Source organism: Mustela putorius, unplaced genomic scaffold, assembly GCF_011764305.1.
Source record: "Mustela putorius furo isolate JIRA1106 unplaced genomic scaffold, ASM1176430v1.1 tig00000421_pilon_pilon_pilon, whole genome shotgun sequence".
Classification (NCBI taxonomy): domain Eukaryota; kingdom Metazoa; phylum Chordata; class Mammalia; order Carnivora; family Mustelidae; genus Mustela; species Mustela putorius.
Window position 1 is genome coordinate 8,299,160 of NW_025421375.1, and position 15,909 is coordinate 8,315,068.

At 41.4% G+C, this 15,909-nt stretch overlaps 1 protein-coding gene across 3 annotated transcripts in view; it reads left to right on the top strand.

Moving 5' to 3' along the window:
* Window positions 1–15,909, top strand: part of FOCAD (focadhesin) — a 302,554-nt gene that overhangs the window by 281,546 nt on the left and 5,099 nt on the right. For 2 of the 3 annotated variants that reach the window (XM_004761826.3, XM_013061093.2), the window contains 4 exons: window positions 2,431–2,691; window positions 3,472–3,561; window positions 7,326–7,503; window positions 9,248–9,345. In XM_004761826.3, coding sequence (XP_004761883.1) covers window positions 2,431–2,691; window positions 3,472–3,561; window positions 7,326–7,503; window positions 9,248–9,345 — 627 coding nt within the window. The remainder of the gene's footprint in view (window positions 1–2,430; window positions 2,692–3,471; window positions 3,562–7,325; window positions 7,504–9,247; window positions 9,346–15,909) is intronic. The other variant, XM_045079668.1, reaches the window with a different exon arrangement.

The window sequence follows — 15,909 nt, forward strand, 5'->3', positions numbered from 1 at the left end:
AAGTCAAGAGTGGACAGATGTGATTTTCTAAAACTCAGGGCCTTGGCAGTCGCTGGCCAGCAGACTGGGAGAGTATGTGATTCAGACCTCTTCCCTAGCTGTTGGCGTTCGTGCTTTCGGCTCCCGTTGATTACGGAAAAAGGAAAATGATGGTCAGAGATATTAAAGTTCCTTTCTCCAGATCGTGCAGCTAGAAAATTGTGGTGTTAGTGAAACCTCGGCTTATCCCTAGGATATGCAGGATGTTGGTTCAGTAGGTATTAAGAGAATGGCAAATCCATCTATGATCCCTCCCTTTCACAGAAAAGGCAGCAATTCAGGTGGGCCCTGAAGGCTTGGTAAGGTTTTGTTAGGCATCAAGTTAGAGGCACGGGGCAGGGTGCTGGTGGGGGGCGGGGCGTGTATGTGCAGGGAGGAGACATCTCTGCCGGGATGTTTGGCTTGAGCCAAGTGCTGAGGAAGAAGTAACGTAGCCCAGTATCTATGACCGAAGGAGCCAGATTGTTTAAAAATGCAAAATTAACAAATTGTATAAATTTGAATATATTCAAAGCTAGGACCAAACAAAGCAAAAAACCCCACATTCCATGATTCCTTAGAGGTTTACCAATTGATCCTAAATTAACTGATCCTGTTACTCTTCAGGAAGCTTTAATTCCTTGAAAAGAGTGTAAAGTTCTCATATTTCTTCCTCGGCCTTTTAACTTCAGTTCCTGTCCCGTCCTTTTGTCTTCTAAGCTCTGCTATGTATTCTAGTGCTCCTTAATTGAAGGGGGACAGACGGAGGGCTGCGTCCCCGTGTCAGCAATGACCGTGAGGTGTCTGGCCCAAGCACCTCCCATCCGGCTGCCAGTACCCGGTGCTTGCTAGGTACCCGCTACTTGTAAGTGCTCAGTGAGAAGTTTTGGACAGCAGACTGAAGCTCTCTTCAATTCTGGCAGATTCTTTTTTCAACCTTGAGTTATAATTTATCGTCCATAAAGTATGGCTGTGTTGAGCGTACAATTTGATGAGCTCCAGGACACTTATACATTTTCGTCCATCCCCAGTAATATTTCTATCACTCCCTACCAAAACTGCATTGTCCCCACCTGGAGACGATCCCCACTCCCAGTCTCAGACCCAGGCTACCTCTGATCTGCTTTTGGTCTCTATAGTTTTTCTCTTTTTAGAGAACTTTCCTAATAAATTTAAATTTCGTATAAGCTTTAGAAATTCTTTAGAAAGGCATCATACAATATGAAGTCTTTCATGCCTGGCTTATTTCATTTCTGAGAAGTCGAGTTTTTTTGTTTCCACTTTACAAGTTGATAAACTGCGGCAGGTTGCAATTAAACAAAATTTATATTGCCAATAAACAGGAGTGAGTCCGGCTGACTCCAAAGTCTGTGTCTAAGACACTGTTCTGTGAACCTCTCCTTCCTTTTGAGTCAGGTGTACCTCAAACAGCCTGTCTTGTTTACCTCAAAAATCTTTCTAGAATTTAGTTCTTCTCCCACTTCCCTGTTACTTTTTTGGCATTTGTCCATGATTGTGGACTCTTATTATCTATGTTAATGAACAAATGAAGTTTGTGAATTCATTTTCTTAATTATATATCTTCTCATTTACAAAAAAGATCAGGAATGGCATGTTCTTTCCAGTGAACTGTTTAGCTAAGTCTTGCAGCCATGCTGATACTTTTTTTGAAATTTACTGGGCTGTGTCAGGTTTTCTTTCCCTTTTTTTTTTTTTAAGACCACTTCTTTCTGACTCGCTGCTCCTTTGGTAGCATACATGTGTTCCTAAGAACTTCTCGGCCTCCTCTCTTAACATGTCTGGCACCAGCTATTTTCAAACCGTGCCCCCTTTTCAGCTCTCATGACCTCCAGGAAGCCAAGGTCATGTCCCCATTTGTGTGGTCTGCAATGGTCCTGGCATGCCAGTCCCTTTGATTTCCTTATGTTTCTTGGAAGAAGAAATTAATAATATCAGGTATTCCGATGAGTCCATTTCCTGCAGAGGAGCCTTTCATCTTCAGGATTTTGGTTCTTGCCAGAGAATGTGACCTTTTAAGACTGAACAGCAGCTGGGGCACCTGGGTGGCTCAGTGCGTTAGGACTGAACAGCAGCTGTCATGTACATTGAGAAGTAGCACAGTATTTTCCTCCCTGTAAAAAGACCCATGGCTTAAGCGGAGTGGTTCACGGGTGGATTGGCAGATGCTGTCTATACCCACGAGTCACTGTGGGTCACAAGTCCTGGCAGCAGCAACCAAAATTGCATGCCTCGGTGGCCCATTGGACCATGAGGCTGGGGGCCCTGTGGGGCCAAGAAGTAACACGGACCTTTCTTCTCTCATCCTATTCTCAAACACACGGTCAGCCTCCAGGTTTTGAGCACCACGAACCTAGATGTGCTTGTTTCTGACCTCTTTTCTTTTGCTTCCAGGTGAATATCAAGAAGTACCTCCTGGTGTCCACGCCTCTGTGGGTAAAACATGTCTCTGACGAACAGATCCGGGGCTTCGTTGAAAATGTGATGGTGCCCGTTTTTAGAGCAGCTTCTCTGCCTGCCCAGGCTGAGTTGCGCACGAGTGCCCTGCAGGGGCTGGGTCAGGCCATGAAGCTGCCCAGCCCTACCCACCACCTCTGGAGTCTGCTCTCTGAAGCTACGGGAAACATTTTCGACCTTCTGCCAAATAAGATTCGGGTGAGAAACAAAAATATTTGCACTTTGACAATTTATGTTTGGGATTTTTGAAAGCCCTTTTGGCAAAGCAGGGAGGTGTATGCTTTAAGAATGTGGCAGGAAGGCTAGGAAGAAATAACCGCATTTTTCATGAGGAATGTGTTTGCTTCCAAGATCTAAATTGAGGTTGAACATTTAGAACCAAAGTTGGGAGCAAGCTGAGCTGCTGGGTTAACGAGTGCTACACCAGGAAATACGCCCTTGGGCCTTTTACCAAATGCAGAAGATGAGCGGGCTCAGAAGTGCTTCCACATTGCGCCTGGAGACTCTTTGGGCACAATGTCCCATATTTTACTTATATCAAGTGACATAATCCTAGCCTTTCAGCTCCTCCAACAGATTCCTGAATTGTAGTTTTACAAAGAAATTAAAAAATTTCTTTGGAACGATGGATTCTGATAAGAGGAAAAAAGCACAGCCACACAGATAAGTACAGCCACATAAATAAAATAATAGGAAAGGTGGTTTTTGTTCTGTTTTTCAGTAAACTCTATGCCCAGTGTGGGGCTTGAACTCATGACTCTGTGATCAAGCATCACCTGCTCTAACAACTGAGCCAGCCAGGCCACCCCAGAAAGATGTTTTTTTAAATGATAAAAATTGGCCATATATTTGGTTTGATTAATGTCTCATAAGCTGCTGTTCATGAAAATAAGTAAATCTAATAATTTGTCAGAACATGGAGACTATATCTGTTATGTTACCTTGTGTTTTGACATGCTTGTGATTTTTCTTTGCCAGAGAAATGATCTAGAGCTGTATGTCAGTGTAGCAAAATGCCTCTCAGAAATGACAGATGATGAAGCCAATCGGGTTGCCCAGATTACGGAGGTAAGAATGTATTTATACATTTATTTCCATTACTGAAGTGGGGGTTACAATTGAAGAGGTGACTACAGTATCCTTTTGACGGAAGCTAGTTTTACTTCATTATCTCTTAGTGGTTGATTTGAGGAAGCTCTCTGTGTTCACTGTGGGATCTCATGTTTAGGCTAGTGGTATGGATGGATAGATGGATGAACAACATTTTAACCTAATTCCACTTTGTCAAGATCATGTTCGTGTCACCTATGGGCAAACAAAAGTATAGGACAACATCTTCAATAAAAATCCCTAAGAATGGGAATATTCTGGCTGAAGAACTTTCTGGTGCATGGAAGGCATAAATAAGTAGTTCTTAAATTTGATTTTCTTTCACCTGTTACTTATTATCCTTTTGTAATGAAGAAAGGTGTCTATTTGAAAAACAAACACTATTAGCCCAGACACAAGATAATTAACAGATACTCCTTTTTTTTTTTTAAGATTTTATTTATTTATTTGTCAGGGAGCACAAGCAGGGTGATCAGCCGGCTGAGAAAGAGGGAGAAGCAGCCTTCCCACTGAGCAAAGAGCCCGATGTGGGACCCGATCCCAGGCCTCTGGGATCGTGACCTGAGCCAAAGGCAAACGCTTAACCAACTGAGCCTCCAGACATCCCAACAAGTACTCCCATACTCACACCCAAAGGATGAATGAATAAGATACCAGTAAAGTTGCACATTTAGCTAGTATAATACATGTCTTGTTAGATTTGAATTGCCTATAAATAGTGAATTTTTTTTTTTAGTATAAGTATATCCCAGTGGACATACAAATGCCATTACACAAATGCCAAATCTACATACCAGATGATAGCAGAGATCTAAAGAACTGTGAGCCCTCACCCAGCTGGTAGACCTCTTACCATTTATTTCACCTGATGACAGGTGTGCCTGTCCAGTTGAATCCTTGAATTGCTGCATTGTATAGCCGTGATTCTCAAAATGTGTTCCTTGGGCCAGCAGCATAAGCATGGTGACTGATTAGAAATGAAAGTTCTGGATTCCCACTTCAGCCAGGTCTGCTGAATCAGAGGTGGGGTCCAGGAGTCTGTGTTTTAATAGTCCCTCCAGGTGATAGTGCTGCATCCTGAGGTTTGAGAACTCCTGTTAGAGTGTTTGGAATATCAGCATTTTGGAGATTAGTTTGTTTTAAGGGAAGACAAGCAGTCTAAGGAAATGCTTAAGAGAGTGGACTATGCTGGGGATTGAAATCCAGCTCTGTGATTTACTAGCAATGTGACCTGGGTTACATTTCATAATCTCTCTCTGCCTCGGTTTCCTTATCTATAGAAGGGAGATATTAACACCTACCTCCCAGAGTTGTTTTGAGAGCTACAGTGACTTAATCCATGGTAGGTTCTTAGAAAAATATCTGACATAAGGCTAGTACTCAGTGATTATTTGTAATCCTTATGATCACATTCATGTAATTTATTATATCCTGTTATTATTATATTCATGTAATATAGTTGGTAGCAATGCATATAATTTCCTTCATGGTACCTGGAGCTGAAGGTTGCTGGGTTACTCACCCGGGTTTTTTTTTGTTTTTGTTTTTAAGATTTTATTTTTATTCATTTGACAGAGATTGCAAGTAGGCAGAGCAGCAGGCGGGGGATGGGGGGGTGGGGGTGGAAAGCAGGCTCCCTGCTGAGCAGAGAGCTGGATGTGGGACTTGATCCCAGGACCCTGAGATCATGACCTGAGCCCAAGGCAGAGGCTTAACCCACTGAGCCCCCCAGGCGCCCCCTCACCCGGGTTTCTAAAGTACCACTTAGAACATTTTTGTTAGAACTTAACTGAATAGTGTTCTTATGCTCCCAAAAGAGTTAGTGCATTTTACTGAGGTCAATGTCTTCTTTTCTGGAAAGAATAAAGTAGTGAAGGGCTCAGACTCCCTGAGTTTCAGTTCTTACTCTGCCTTGAGCCATGCATGTGACCATAAGCAAGTTACTTAACGTCTGTGCTTACTACTATCCTCTACAAAGGAAGGATGTTGGTTGTCATCTGCGTAAGGTGGTGTGAAAATTCAGTGGTTCGTACAGGAATTCTCACACTTTCTGGTCTCAGGACTACTTTAGTGTCTTACAAACTGTTGAGGGTTCCAAAAGACTTTAATTTAAATAATCATATCTTTCAATATTTACCATATTAGAAATTAAAATTGGGAAATTTAAAAAATATTTACTTAAAAGTAATAATAAACCCATTGCATCTTAACACAAATAAGAAAAAATTTTGAAAACAAATAAAAAATGGTATTGTTTTCCATTTTTGCAAACCTCTTTAATGTCTGGCTTAATGGAAATCTCTTTAATGTTGAACTCTCATAGCTGCTGCTTCATTCAGTCTGTGCTGTTATTTTGGTGAAGTATGTGGGGAAGATCGAGCCTCATACAAAGATGTCAGTAGAAAAGGGAAGAGCGTGTTGATAGTTTCAAATAATTATGGATATCTTTTTTTGTTTGTTTTGATGTTGCAACAGAACTCAACAAACGGTGTTTCCTTCAGGGTAGTTGGCACTATGTGGAGTCTGAGTCCCTATCAGTGAACTTCACATAGTCTGTTGTATTAAAACCCATTGGTCCGGCTTCCGCTCCGGGTATGGTATCACAAAATCATTTGGAAAATACTGAATCACTGAGCTTTGAAAATCTTCCAAATGTTGATGCATTTCATTATACACTACCAAACAAACATCACATTTGTTAAAATCATCAGAAAAGTCTTTTATGTATTGGGAAACTGCCAACTCATAGTAGCAAATACAAATTTTTTCCAAAAGTCTAATTGTCACTTGAAAGCTCAGATTTTGTCACTGCTAACAAGTACTGTGAAGTATTTCCTTGAGGTGACAGTCTCACTTTCTTCTACTTAAAAAAAAAAAAAAAAGTCCGTCAAATACTCAGTTTGAAAAGCCATCATTGGTCCATCAGTGATCCTTCCAAGTAGATGTGTCCCACAAAACATGGCTATTTCAGTTCACAGCCCAGACTTAGTGTTTTCCCTCGAAACAACCGTAATACTTGGCTAGGCACCAGAAGTCCCTTATGCATGCTTGCCATTTTATCATCCCTTTTGTTAAAAAGATGTATACTCCAGGGTGAAGGTTTAATAAAACTAATAATTTTTATTGTTTATAAGGGTATTTTAGGTAAAAGTTATTTTAAACAAAAATTGCAAATGGCTGTGAAAAATGCAGTGACTTACTGTGACCTCAGTGCTGTTGTAAATATACTTTGACCTCACAGAGCCTCTAAAAGGGTCTTGGGGTCCCTCAGAGGTCTGTGCACTGCACTTTGCGAACTGCCAAATTAATCCATGTTAAGTGCTTCGAGTAGTGCCTGGCACACGAGTACTGCATTTTTCAGTCATCTTCATCATCATCATCATCATCATCATTATTTTGTACAAATACACAAATATGCACATTATTTTGTACAAATAATCATTATTATTTGCGTATTTGTACAAAATACCATCACCAATTAACCCCCAAATCACTGACGGTTTTCAGGAGAAAACAGGAGGTGACATTATAATGCTCGATATGTACATTCATTTTAAAATACAGCACACAGGCAGGCAGGTCACGTGCTGCAGGAAATGAGTGGTTTTAGCATTTGGAATAATAATCAACTTTCAACTCACCCTTTCTGTTTTGCCCTTGCCCCGAGGTTTTATATGACTTCAGCTAATTTAATAGTAACCGAACAATTTGCTTTTTTGCAGAGCAGCCTAGAAAAGGCTGCCTTTGTCAGACTGTACTTGGTGTCTCAAGGACGATTCCCCTTGATGGGCTTGATGGAAATCCTCAGTGCGGCCATCCAGCACCAGGAGAAAGACACTCTGGCATGGATGGTACTGCAGAGCCTCTACCAGGCTCGAATCGCGAGCCACGCCAACACAGGTGAGGCCGGCCTGGGGAACCAGCAGGACCAGAAGGATCTGCCATCCCTTTTAACCTGTAACTGTTTCCTCCACTAAAAAGGGAGTTTAGTGCTTCGTGACCGAGGAGAGCTCTTGTTACCCCATAGGAAGAGCACCTTAAATGAAAAGACCAGTGAAAACTCAATGACCTCCACCCCGAGGATGGGAATAGGTCTCTTGGTGATTTTTATTATTGTCTTTAGCTGTCCAGGCCCTCGAGTCTATAAACGAGTGGATCAGATCGATTCTGCCTGCTTCCATTTCCCAACCAGGATGTCCATCGATTCTGCCTGATGTTTTCAGGAAAATGACTTTGAGGTGGTTACCTAACAAAAAGAGGAAAGCAGCGACAACAAAATTAAATTGTTATTCTGTAGGAGAACTTCTCAGGGGTGAGGAGCTCTGCTAATGAATCATACGGTGGAACTTCTGTTTTTTTTAATTTTTATTTTTTTAAAGATTTTATTTGAGAGATCACATGTAGGCAGAGAGGCAGGCAGAGAGAGAGAGGAGGAAGCAGACTCCCCACTGAGCAGAGAGCCTGATGCAGGGCTCGATTCCAGGACCCTGGGATCGTGACCTGAGCCAAAGACAGAGGCTTTAACCCACTGAGTCACCCAGGTGTCCTCATATGGTGGAGTTTTTAGATCATCATAGACCTTTACTCTTGAATAATAATGAGCTCTGCCATTTCTCCTCCTGAGCCTTTGGTTACATTGCTTATGGCCTATAGTCAGGTCTGAACGGCACCTGCTTCAATAGATCAGGTGTGGTGAGGAACTCCTAGTGACTGCAGGCGGGTTAGTTACATTTCTGGATTTTTTGTATGTTCCTCAGTTCTTGATGAGGAAAACTGGCAGACATAATTGTAATACCCTTTTTGGGACTAGATAGGAAATTTTGATTTATTCTTCTCTTTGGCAATTGAGATGGTTGTCTCATCTCTGCATCAGTGCCTGCTGATGAAAAATGAACCTGTGATGAAAAACTATTTTCTTTTCACTCTAAATCAAAAGTGTATTTATCAGGTAGAAGTCTACTAGGTACTTCCAAGGAAGCGTGAAGATAACATGAAGTAAACTGAAATAAATCTGATATTGTCTTTGGTTTTCACTAGTTGGCCTTCCAGTTTAGTTCCCATTTTCCTCTGACTCACTGAAATTTGACAGCCTTCCCAAGTAAGCTTTATTGTGCTGGGAACACTCATTTTTAAAAAATAAAAACAGAAGAATCAGTATTTATGCCAACGTTTGTTGACCAGTTACTATATAATAGCTGGTTTTTATTTTTCTTCTGATGTCTTTGGGTAGGTTTTCTCTTTGATTTTGGCATAAAATGGGAACATGTAAGTAAAGAAGACCATAAAAACAACTAACTAGCCAAGAGTCAACATTCTGGCTAGCTGGCACGCCAGATTTCTCCTAGTGTGTTTAATAACCTTGAGAGAGAGAAACTCCAACAAATGCATTTTATCATTAGCAGATGTGTACTTTTGAAAAATAAATTATTTTTTTTAAATAAAGGCAAAACTACAGTTATCTGATGTGAATAGTGCCAGAGAACTCCTACCAAATCCCAAGTCTCAGGTATGGCAAGAGGATTTGCTACTCTTTCATGGAATCCTCCTCAGCTGTTCTGCTTTCATCATGGTGGCTAGTACTGATCTATTGGACATTTCATAGGAAAACTGTGGTCTGGTAAGAAAATACCTCTTTTTGTTTCAGGTGTGTTGAAGAGAATGGAATGGCTCCTGGAGCTGATGGGTTATATCAGAAATGTTGCGTACCAGTCAACATCTGTTCAGAACGTGGCTCTTGATGAGGTACAGTCTAGAGGAGTCATTTGTGGCTCCCTTAAAATGTGGAACTTATGTTTGCTCTCCCAAAAGACAAAGAAGTTGCTGCTTGCCTTTGTTTTACCCCCTCCTTCCTTTTACTTTGGGTAAAGCTGGTGATAGATAATTCTCTGACGTCATAAGGAAATGGATGTGCTTGCCTGTCTCTTGGAGACACCCAGGGCTGCCCTTAGAAAAATATTTTCAGCAGAATAAGTTTCTTGAAAGGAGCACACAGAGACACTAGCTGATGAGGGAACCCAGTGTTCTGTGTACTTGTGCTTGACCCCACAGAGAGGAGGTACAGGGCTCTGGCCTTTGCACTGGCCCAGAGAATGTCTTCAAACGTTTGGTTTGAAGAGGTACCTGAAGTGTTTGCACAGTACTTATGTGCATGAGAGGGGTAAAATGATCTATGACCCCCAGAAGGTTAACTGCTGATAAGGGGTAAATTAAAATAGGAAAAGGTTAATAAATGAAGATAGAACGTTCCCACTCTTCTTATTTTCTTGACTTTGCTAACCACTGGGCATTTTTCAGTAGAATTTTTTCCATAGGCATGTTTCACAGGTATCCTGTTTACTGTGTGAGTGGAATTTGTATAACCTGGGATGTCATATGAAGTTCTGACCAGCTTTTCTGAAGAGTTGCATATATTTTTGAAATTTTAATTCGTGAGATTATGACTTTTAAGAAATTAAGGAGTACTTTTAAACTTTCTTTTTTTAACTAGCAGAATCTGTCTTCTTTTTCTTCTGATCTCCTAAGTTTTTGTTAATTTTGTTTTCTTACAAAAAATCTTTTGAAACTTAGAAAATACAGATAAGCAGAAAGAAGTATAATTTGAATCACAGTAATCCAACAACTCAGAGGGGCCCCTTGTTACCACCATTTTATAAGTGTGTAGTCTAAACTCTGAATGGATGGATCCTAGAAAGAGTATTTAAAATGCATGTGGAGTGTGCCTGGATGGCTCATTTGGTTGGGTGACTACTTTCCGTTCATGTCATGATCCTGGAGTCCCAGGATAGAGTCCCGCATTGGGCTCCCTCCTCAGCGGGGAGTCTGCTTCTCCCTCTGGCCCTTCCCCCCTCTTGCTCTCTCTCTCCCTCTCATTCTTTCCTTCAAATAAATAAAATCTTTTTTTAAAAATGCATGTGGAAATATGTAGGCTGAGAAGATGGCAGCATAGGAAGACCCTAAGCTCACCTCGTCCCACAGGTACAACTAGACGTCAGTGTGAATAACCCAGGAAATGACCCGAAGGCTGGCAGAACAAACTCCTCAACTAAATGTAGAGAAGATGCCACATTGAAGAGGGTAGGAAGGGCGGAGATGTGCTGGGGAGCTAAATGGACCATGGGTGTGGAAAAGGGGAAGAAGAAGGCTATTGTACTGGGGAGTCCACAGGGGGAAGATGAATCCCCATAATATTTGGCTTCGAAAACTAGAGGGGGTGAAGTTTAGTGACTTACTACAACCAGCAGGACTTAAGCCTGCAACTTTAAAAATCAGCAAGTTGGGTTCTGGGAGAACCTGGCCACTGAGAGGAAGCGGAGTCCCTGCCTTTAAAGAGACAGCACAAGAAACAGCCTGTGGAGATACAACATAGGAGCAGTGAATTTTGGAACACTGAAAAAAATAAAAGAAAAAAAAAGGGAAGTGGGAAATGTCTGGGGCACATCTCAGAGCCTGTCCTGGAGGGGTAATGTTCACAGGGAGTGTCCTCCAGGAATAGAGATACTAATAGGTGTCATTTCCCTCTCCTGCCTCCCGGCATAAACACGTGGCCACCTGAAGCCACCTGTAGGAACCAGTTTAGTGCCCACATTTGCTACCTAACTTGCTTACACTACTCCCTGCCTCCCCACTCCTCCCCAGCTCTGGGGATTTGCCCACTCCAGCTGGGCTTGCCTCAGTCCCAGTGCTGTGGATCCCCTCCCTGAGAAGACCTCACATTTTGCAAACCATGCACTATGTGGGGCCTCGGCAGTGGTGGTGACAGCCAGTACCCTCTCATGGAAGATGGACAAATGCCTTGTTGAGCTGTGTGCCCACCCGCCCACTCTTTGTGGATCCACACGGGCTGGCCCTATGGTGGTGGTAGGTCTCCTTTCACAGCAAACCCAAGTGCACCTTGGTAAAAATACATGCCCTACCCCTGTATGCTTTATGGATTGGCCCAGCCACTGTGGTCTCAGAGGTAGTGATGTCCCCTCTCCCTGGTGCACAAACCTGTGCGCTCTGCATACCTCCCTCCTGAGCACATGGCAGATCAGCCTCCTCCAATATGCTCTTGGCCAAAGCCCATTCAAACTGAAGCCACAAGCCACAAGAAAAGTGTGCTAGCAGCCTGGACAGGGACCAGCACCATGCCAAAGTGATTCCTCTCCTCGGGAGAGAGAAAGATAAGCACCACATTGGTCAGGCTTTGGCCTCCACCATGGGTTGGGGATAGACAATTCGTCTGATCGTGGGCCCTGCCCACCAATGAAGGCTTCTCAGGGGACAACACAGGGAAGGCACTCTGTGGTTTGGTGCTATTGCATCTCTGCCAAACACCTGGTCTGGCTCAACTCAAGCACAAGGCAGCACCAGCCTGGCCCACTAACAACATAGGAGACCTCCCTGAAGCGCCAGGTTTTGGTAAATAGGGGAAAGTGCCCTAAAGGGCACCACAGGCCCTCTTCATAAAGCCCCTACTTTCAAGAGCAGGAAACATAGCTGACTTTCCTAACACACAGAAACAGATGCAGAGAGTTAAACAAAATGAGGAGATAGGGGAATATGTCTCAGATGAAAGAACATGACAAAACCACAGTAAGGTTCCTAAACACAATGGAGATAAATAATATGCCTGATAGAGAATTTAATGATTATAAGCTTTTTAAAAGATTTTATTTATTTATTTGACAGAGAAATCACAAGTAGGCAGAGAGGCAGGCAGGGCAGCAGCCTCCCTGCTGAGCAGAGAGCCTGATGCAGAGCTTAATCTCAGGACTCTGAGATCATGACCTGACCCAAAGGTAGAGACTTAACCCACTGAGCCACCCAGGTGTCACTAAAGTAATGATGATTATAAAGATACTCACTGGACTTGAGAAAAGAGGGGAGGACATCGGTGATACCCTTAACAAAGAGATAAAGAAGAATCAAAAACAGTGAAATACAAATGGAAAACAAATGAAATAAAAAATATACTATATGAAATAAATAGCAGATTATAGGAAGCAGAAGAATGAATCAGCAACCCGGAGGAGGATAGAGTAATGGAATGTAATCAAGCTGAGCAGGAAAGAGAAAAGTGACAAAGAATGACACTATATAATCATAAAGCATACAATCCAACAAGAAGATATAACAATTGTAACTATACACCCAACATGGGAGCACTCAGATACATAAAACAGTTAATAATAAACATAAAGGAAGTAATGGATAGTAATACAATAATATTAGGGGACTTTAAGGTCACCCTACTTAACATCGATGGGCAGATCATCCAAATAGAAAATCAACAAGGAAACCAAGGCTTTGAATGACACACTGGGCCAGATGGATTCAACAGACATATTCAGAACATTCTACCCTAAAATAGCAGAATACACATTCTTTTCAAGTGCACATGGAACATTCTCCAGGACAGATCTCAAAAGAAGGCCACAAAACGACTCTTAATAAATGCAAAAAAATTGAAGTCCTACCAGACTGATTACCAGCAATGAAATTGATATGTAAAAAACCCACAGCTAACATCATACTCAGTGGGGGAAAAACAGAACTTTTCTGCTAAGGTCAGAAACAAGACAAGGATGTCCACTCTTACCACTTTTATTCAACACAATACTGGAAGTCCTAACCACAGCAGTCAGACAAAAAGAAAGAAAAGTCATCCAAATTGGTAAGGAAGAAGTAAAAATTACCCTCTTTGCAGATGACATAATACTGTATATAGAAAAGACTCTGCCAGAAAACTGCTGGAACTGATCTGTGAGTTCAGTAAGGTTGCAGGATACAAAATCAGTGTGTAGAAATCTGTTGCATTTCTATACACCAATAATGAAGCAACAGAAAGCTAAATTAAGAAACAATCCTGTTTGGGGCCTGGGTGGCTCAATGGGTTAAAGCCTCTGCCTTCGGCTCAGGTCATGATCCCAGGGTTCTGGGATCGAGTCCCACATCGGGCTCTCCACTCAGCGGGGAGCCTGCTTCCTCCTCTCTCTCTCTCTGCCTGCCTCTCTGCCTACTTGTGATCTCTGTCTGTCAAATAAATAAATAAAATATTAAAAAAAAAAGAAAGAATGAAAGAAACAATCCTATTTGCAGTTGCACCAAAGATAATAAAATACCTAGAAATAAACTTAACCAAGGAGGTGAGAGACTTGTACGCAAAAAACTATAAAGCATTGATGAAAGACAATGAAGATGACACAGAGAAATGGAAAGACAGACCCTGCTCATGGACTTTAACAAATATTGTTAAAAGGTCCGTACTATCCAAAGTAATATACAGATTTAATGCAATCCATATCATAATACCGACAGCAGTTTCTACAGAACTAGAACAAATAATCCTAAAATTTGTACGGAACCACAAAAGACCCTGCATAGCCAAAGCAGTCTTGAAAAGAAAAATAAAACTGGAGGCATCACAATTTCAGACTTCAAGTTATATTACAAAGCTGTAATTACAAAACAGTATGGTACTAACATGAAAATAGACACATAGATCAATAGAACAGAATCAAAAGCCCAGAAATAAACTCACAATTATATGGTCAATTAATCTGCAGCAAAGGGGGCAAGAATATGCAATGGGAAAAAGACAGTCTCTTCAACAAATGGTGTTGGGAAAACTGGACAGCCACCTGCAAAAGAATGAAAATGGTCCACTTTCTTACACCAAACACAAAAGTAAGCTTAAAAAACGGATTAAGGACCTAAATGTAAGACCGGAAACCATTAAAATCCTGGAAGAGAGCACCGGCAGTAATTTCTCTGATATCAGGCACAGCATCATCTTTCTAGATATATCTCCTAAGCCAAGGGAAACAAAAGCAAAAATAAACTATTGGGACTGTATCAAAATAAGAAGCGTCTGGACAGCAAAGGAAACAATCAACAAAACTAATGGACAACCTACTGAATGGGAGAACATATTTGCAAATGACATACCTGATAAAAGGTTGGTGTCCAAAATATATAAAGAACTTCTACAACTCAACACCAGAAAACCCCCAAACAATCCAACTAAAAAACGGGCAGAAAACACGAATCAGCATTTCTCCAAAGAAGACATACGGATGGCCAACAGACATATGAAAACATTCTCAACATCCCTCTGCATCAGGGAAATGCAGACCAAACCCACAACGGGATATCACCTCACACCTGTGAGAATGGCTAAAATCAAAAACTCAAGAAAACAACAAACGTTGGTGAGGATGTGAAGAAAAAGGAACCCTTGCGCACTGTTGGTGGGAATGCAAACTGGTGTAGTTACTGTAAGGATAGTATGAAATATCCTCAAAAAATTAAGAATAGAAGTACCCTGTGATCCAGTAATCGCATCACTGGGTATTTACCCAAAGATTTACAAAAACTCTAATTCAAAGGGGGTATATGCACTCCTGTATTTATAGTAGCATTATCAACAATAGCCAAAGTATGGAAGCAACACAGGTGTCCAGTGATAGGTGAATGAAAAAGAAGAGAACACACACACACACTATGCAGCCATAAAAAAGAATGAAATCTTGCCGTTTTCAGCAACACGGATGGAACTAGAGAAGAAGTGCTAAGCAAAATAAGCCTGTCAGAAAAAGACAAATACCATATGATTTCACTCATTTGTGGAATTTAAGAAACAAAACAAAGTAGGGGGAAAGAGACAAACCAAACCAAAACAAAACAAAAAGCAGACTCTTGACTGTAGACAACAAACAGATGGTTACCAGAGTGGGGGTGGGGGATGGGTGAAATAGGTGAAGGGAATTAAGACGACACTTGAAGAGCAGCTGAGTAAGACATGGAATTGTTGAATCACTGTGTCCTACACCTGAACTAATGCCACACTGGAATTAAAGTTTAAACAAATCCTTGGAATTATAGCTATAGGTCAGGAGCCAGACCCTGGTGAGTCTCTTTGAATTCATGGCGGAACATACTGAAAAAATTGTTTCAAAAAAATGCCTAATGATTTGTTGTGACTGACTCCTTTATTCCAAGAATGCTTGTTGGTAGTTTGTCTTCATGCTTAGTTTCAGCATTAATGGAATAAAAATCAAGTGTTCGCCTCCCAAATGTTTTGATTAGGTAATGAGAACAGAAAAAGAAAATGCCCGGGGAGAGTCATTTGTTTTTGTTCAAAAGTAGAATCAGACTGTACCTCTTTTTAAAAATCCATTTTGGCCACCTAACAATAACTCTAAGTATCCCTCTCCCTATCACTCCTAACAAATTCTTTAATCTCGTTGGAAACACCAGAATAGAGGAGGATCTGGATCTCAGTATGCATAGGAATGAAATAAGGTTTCTCCTGCATTATGGGAG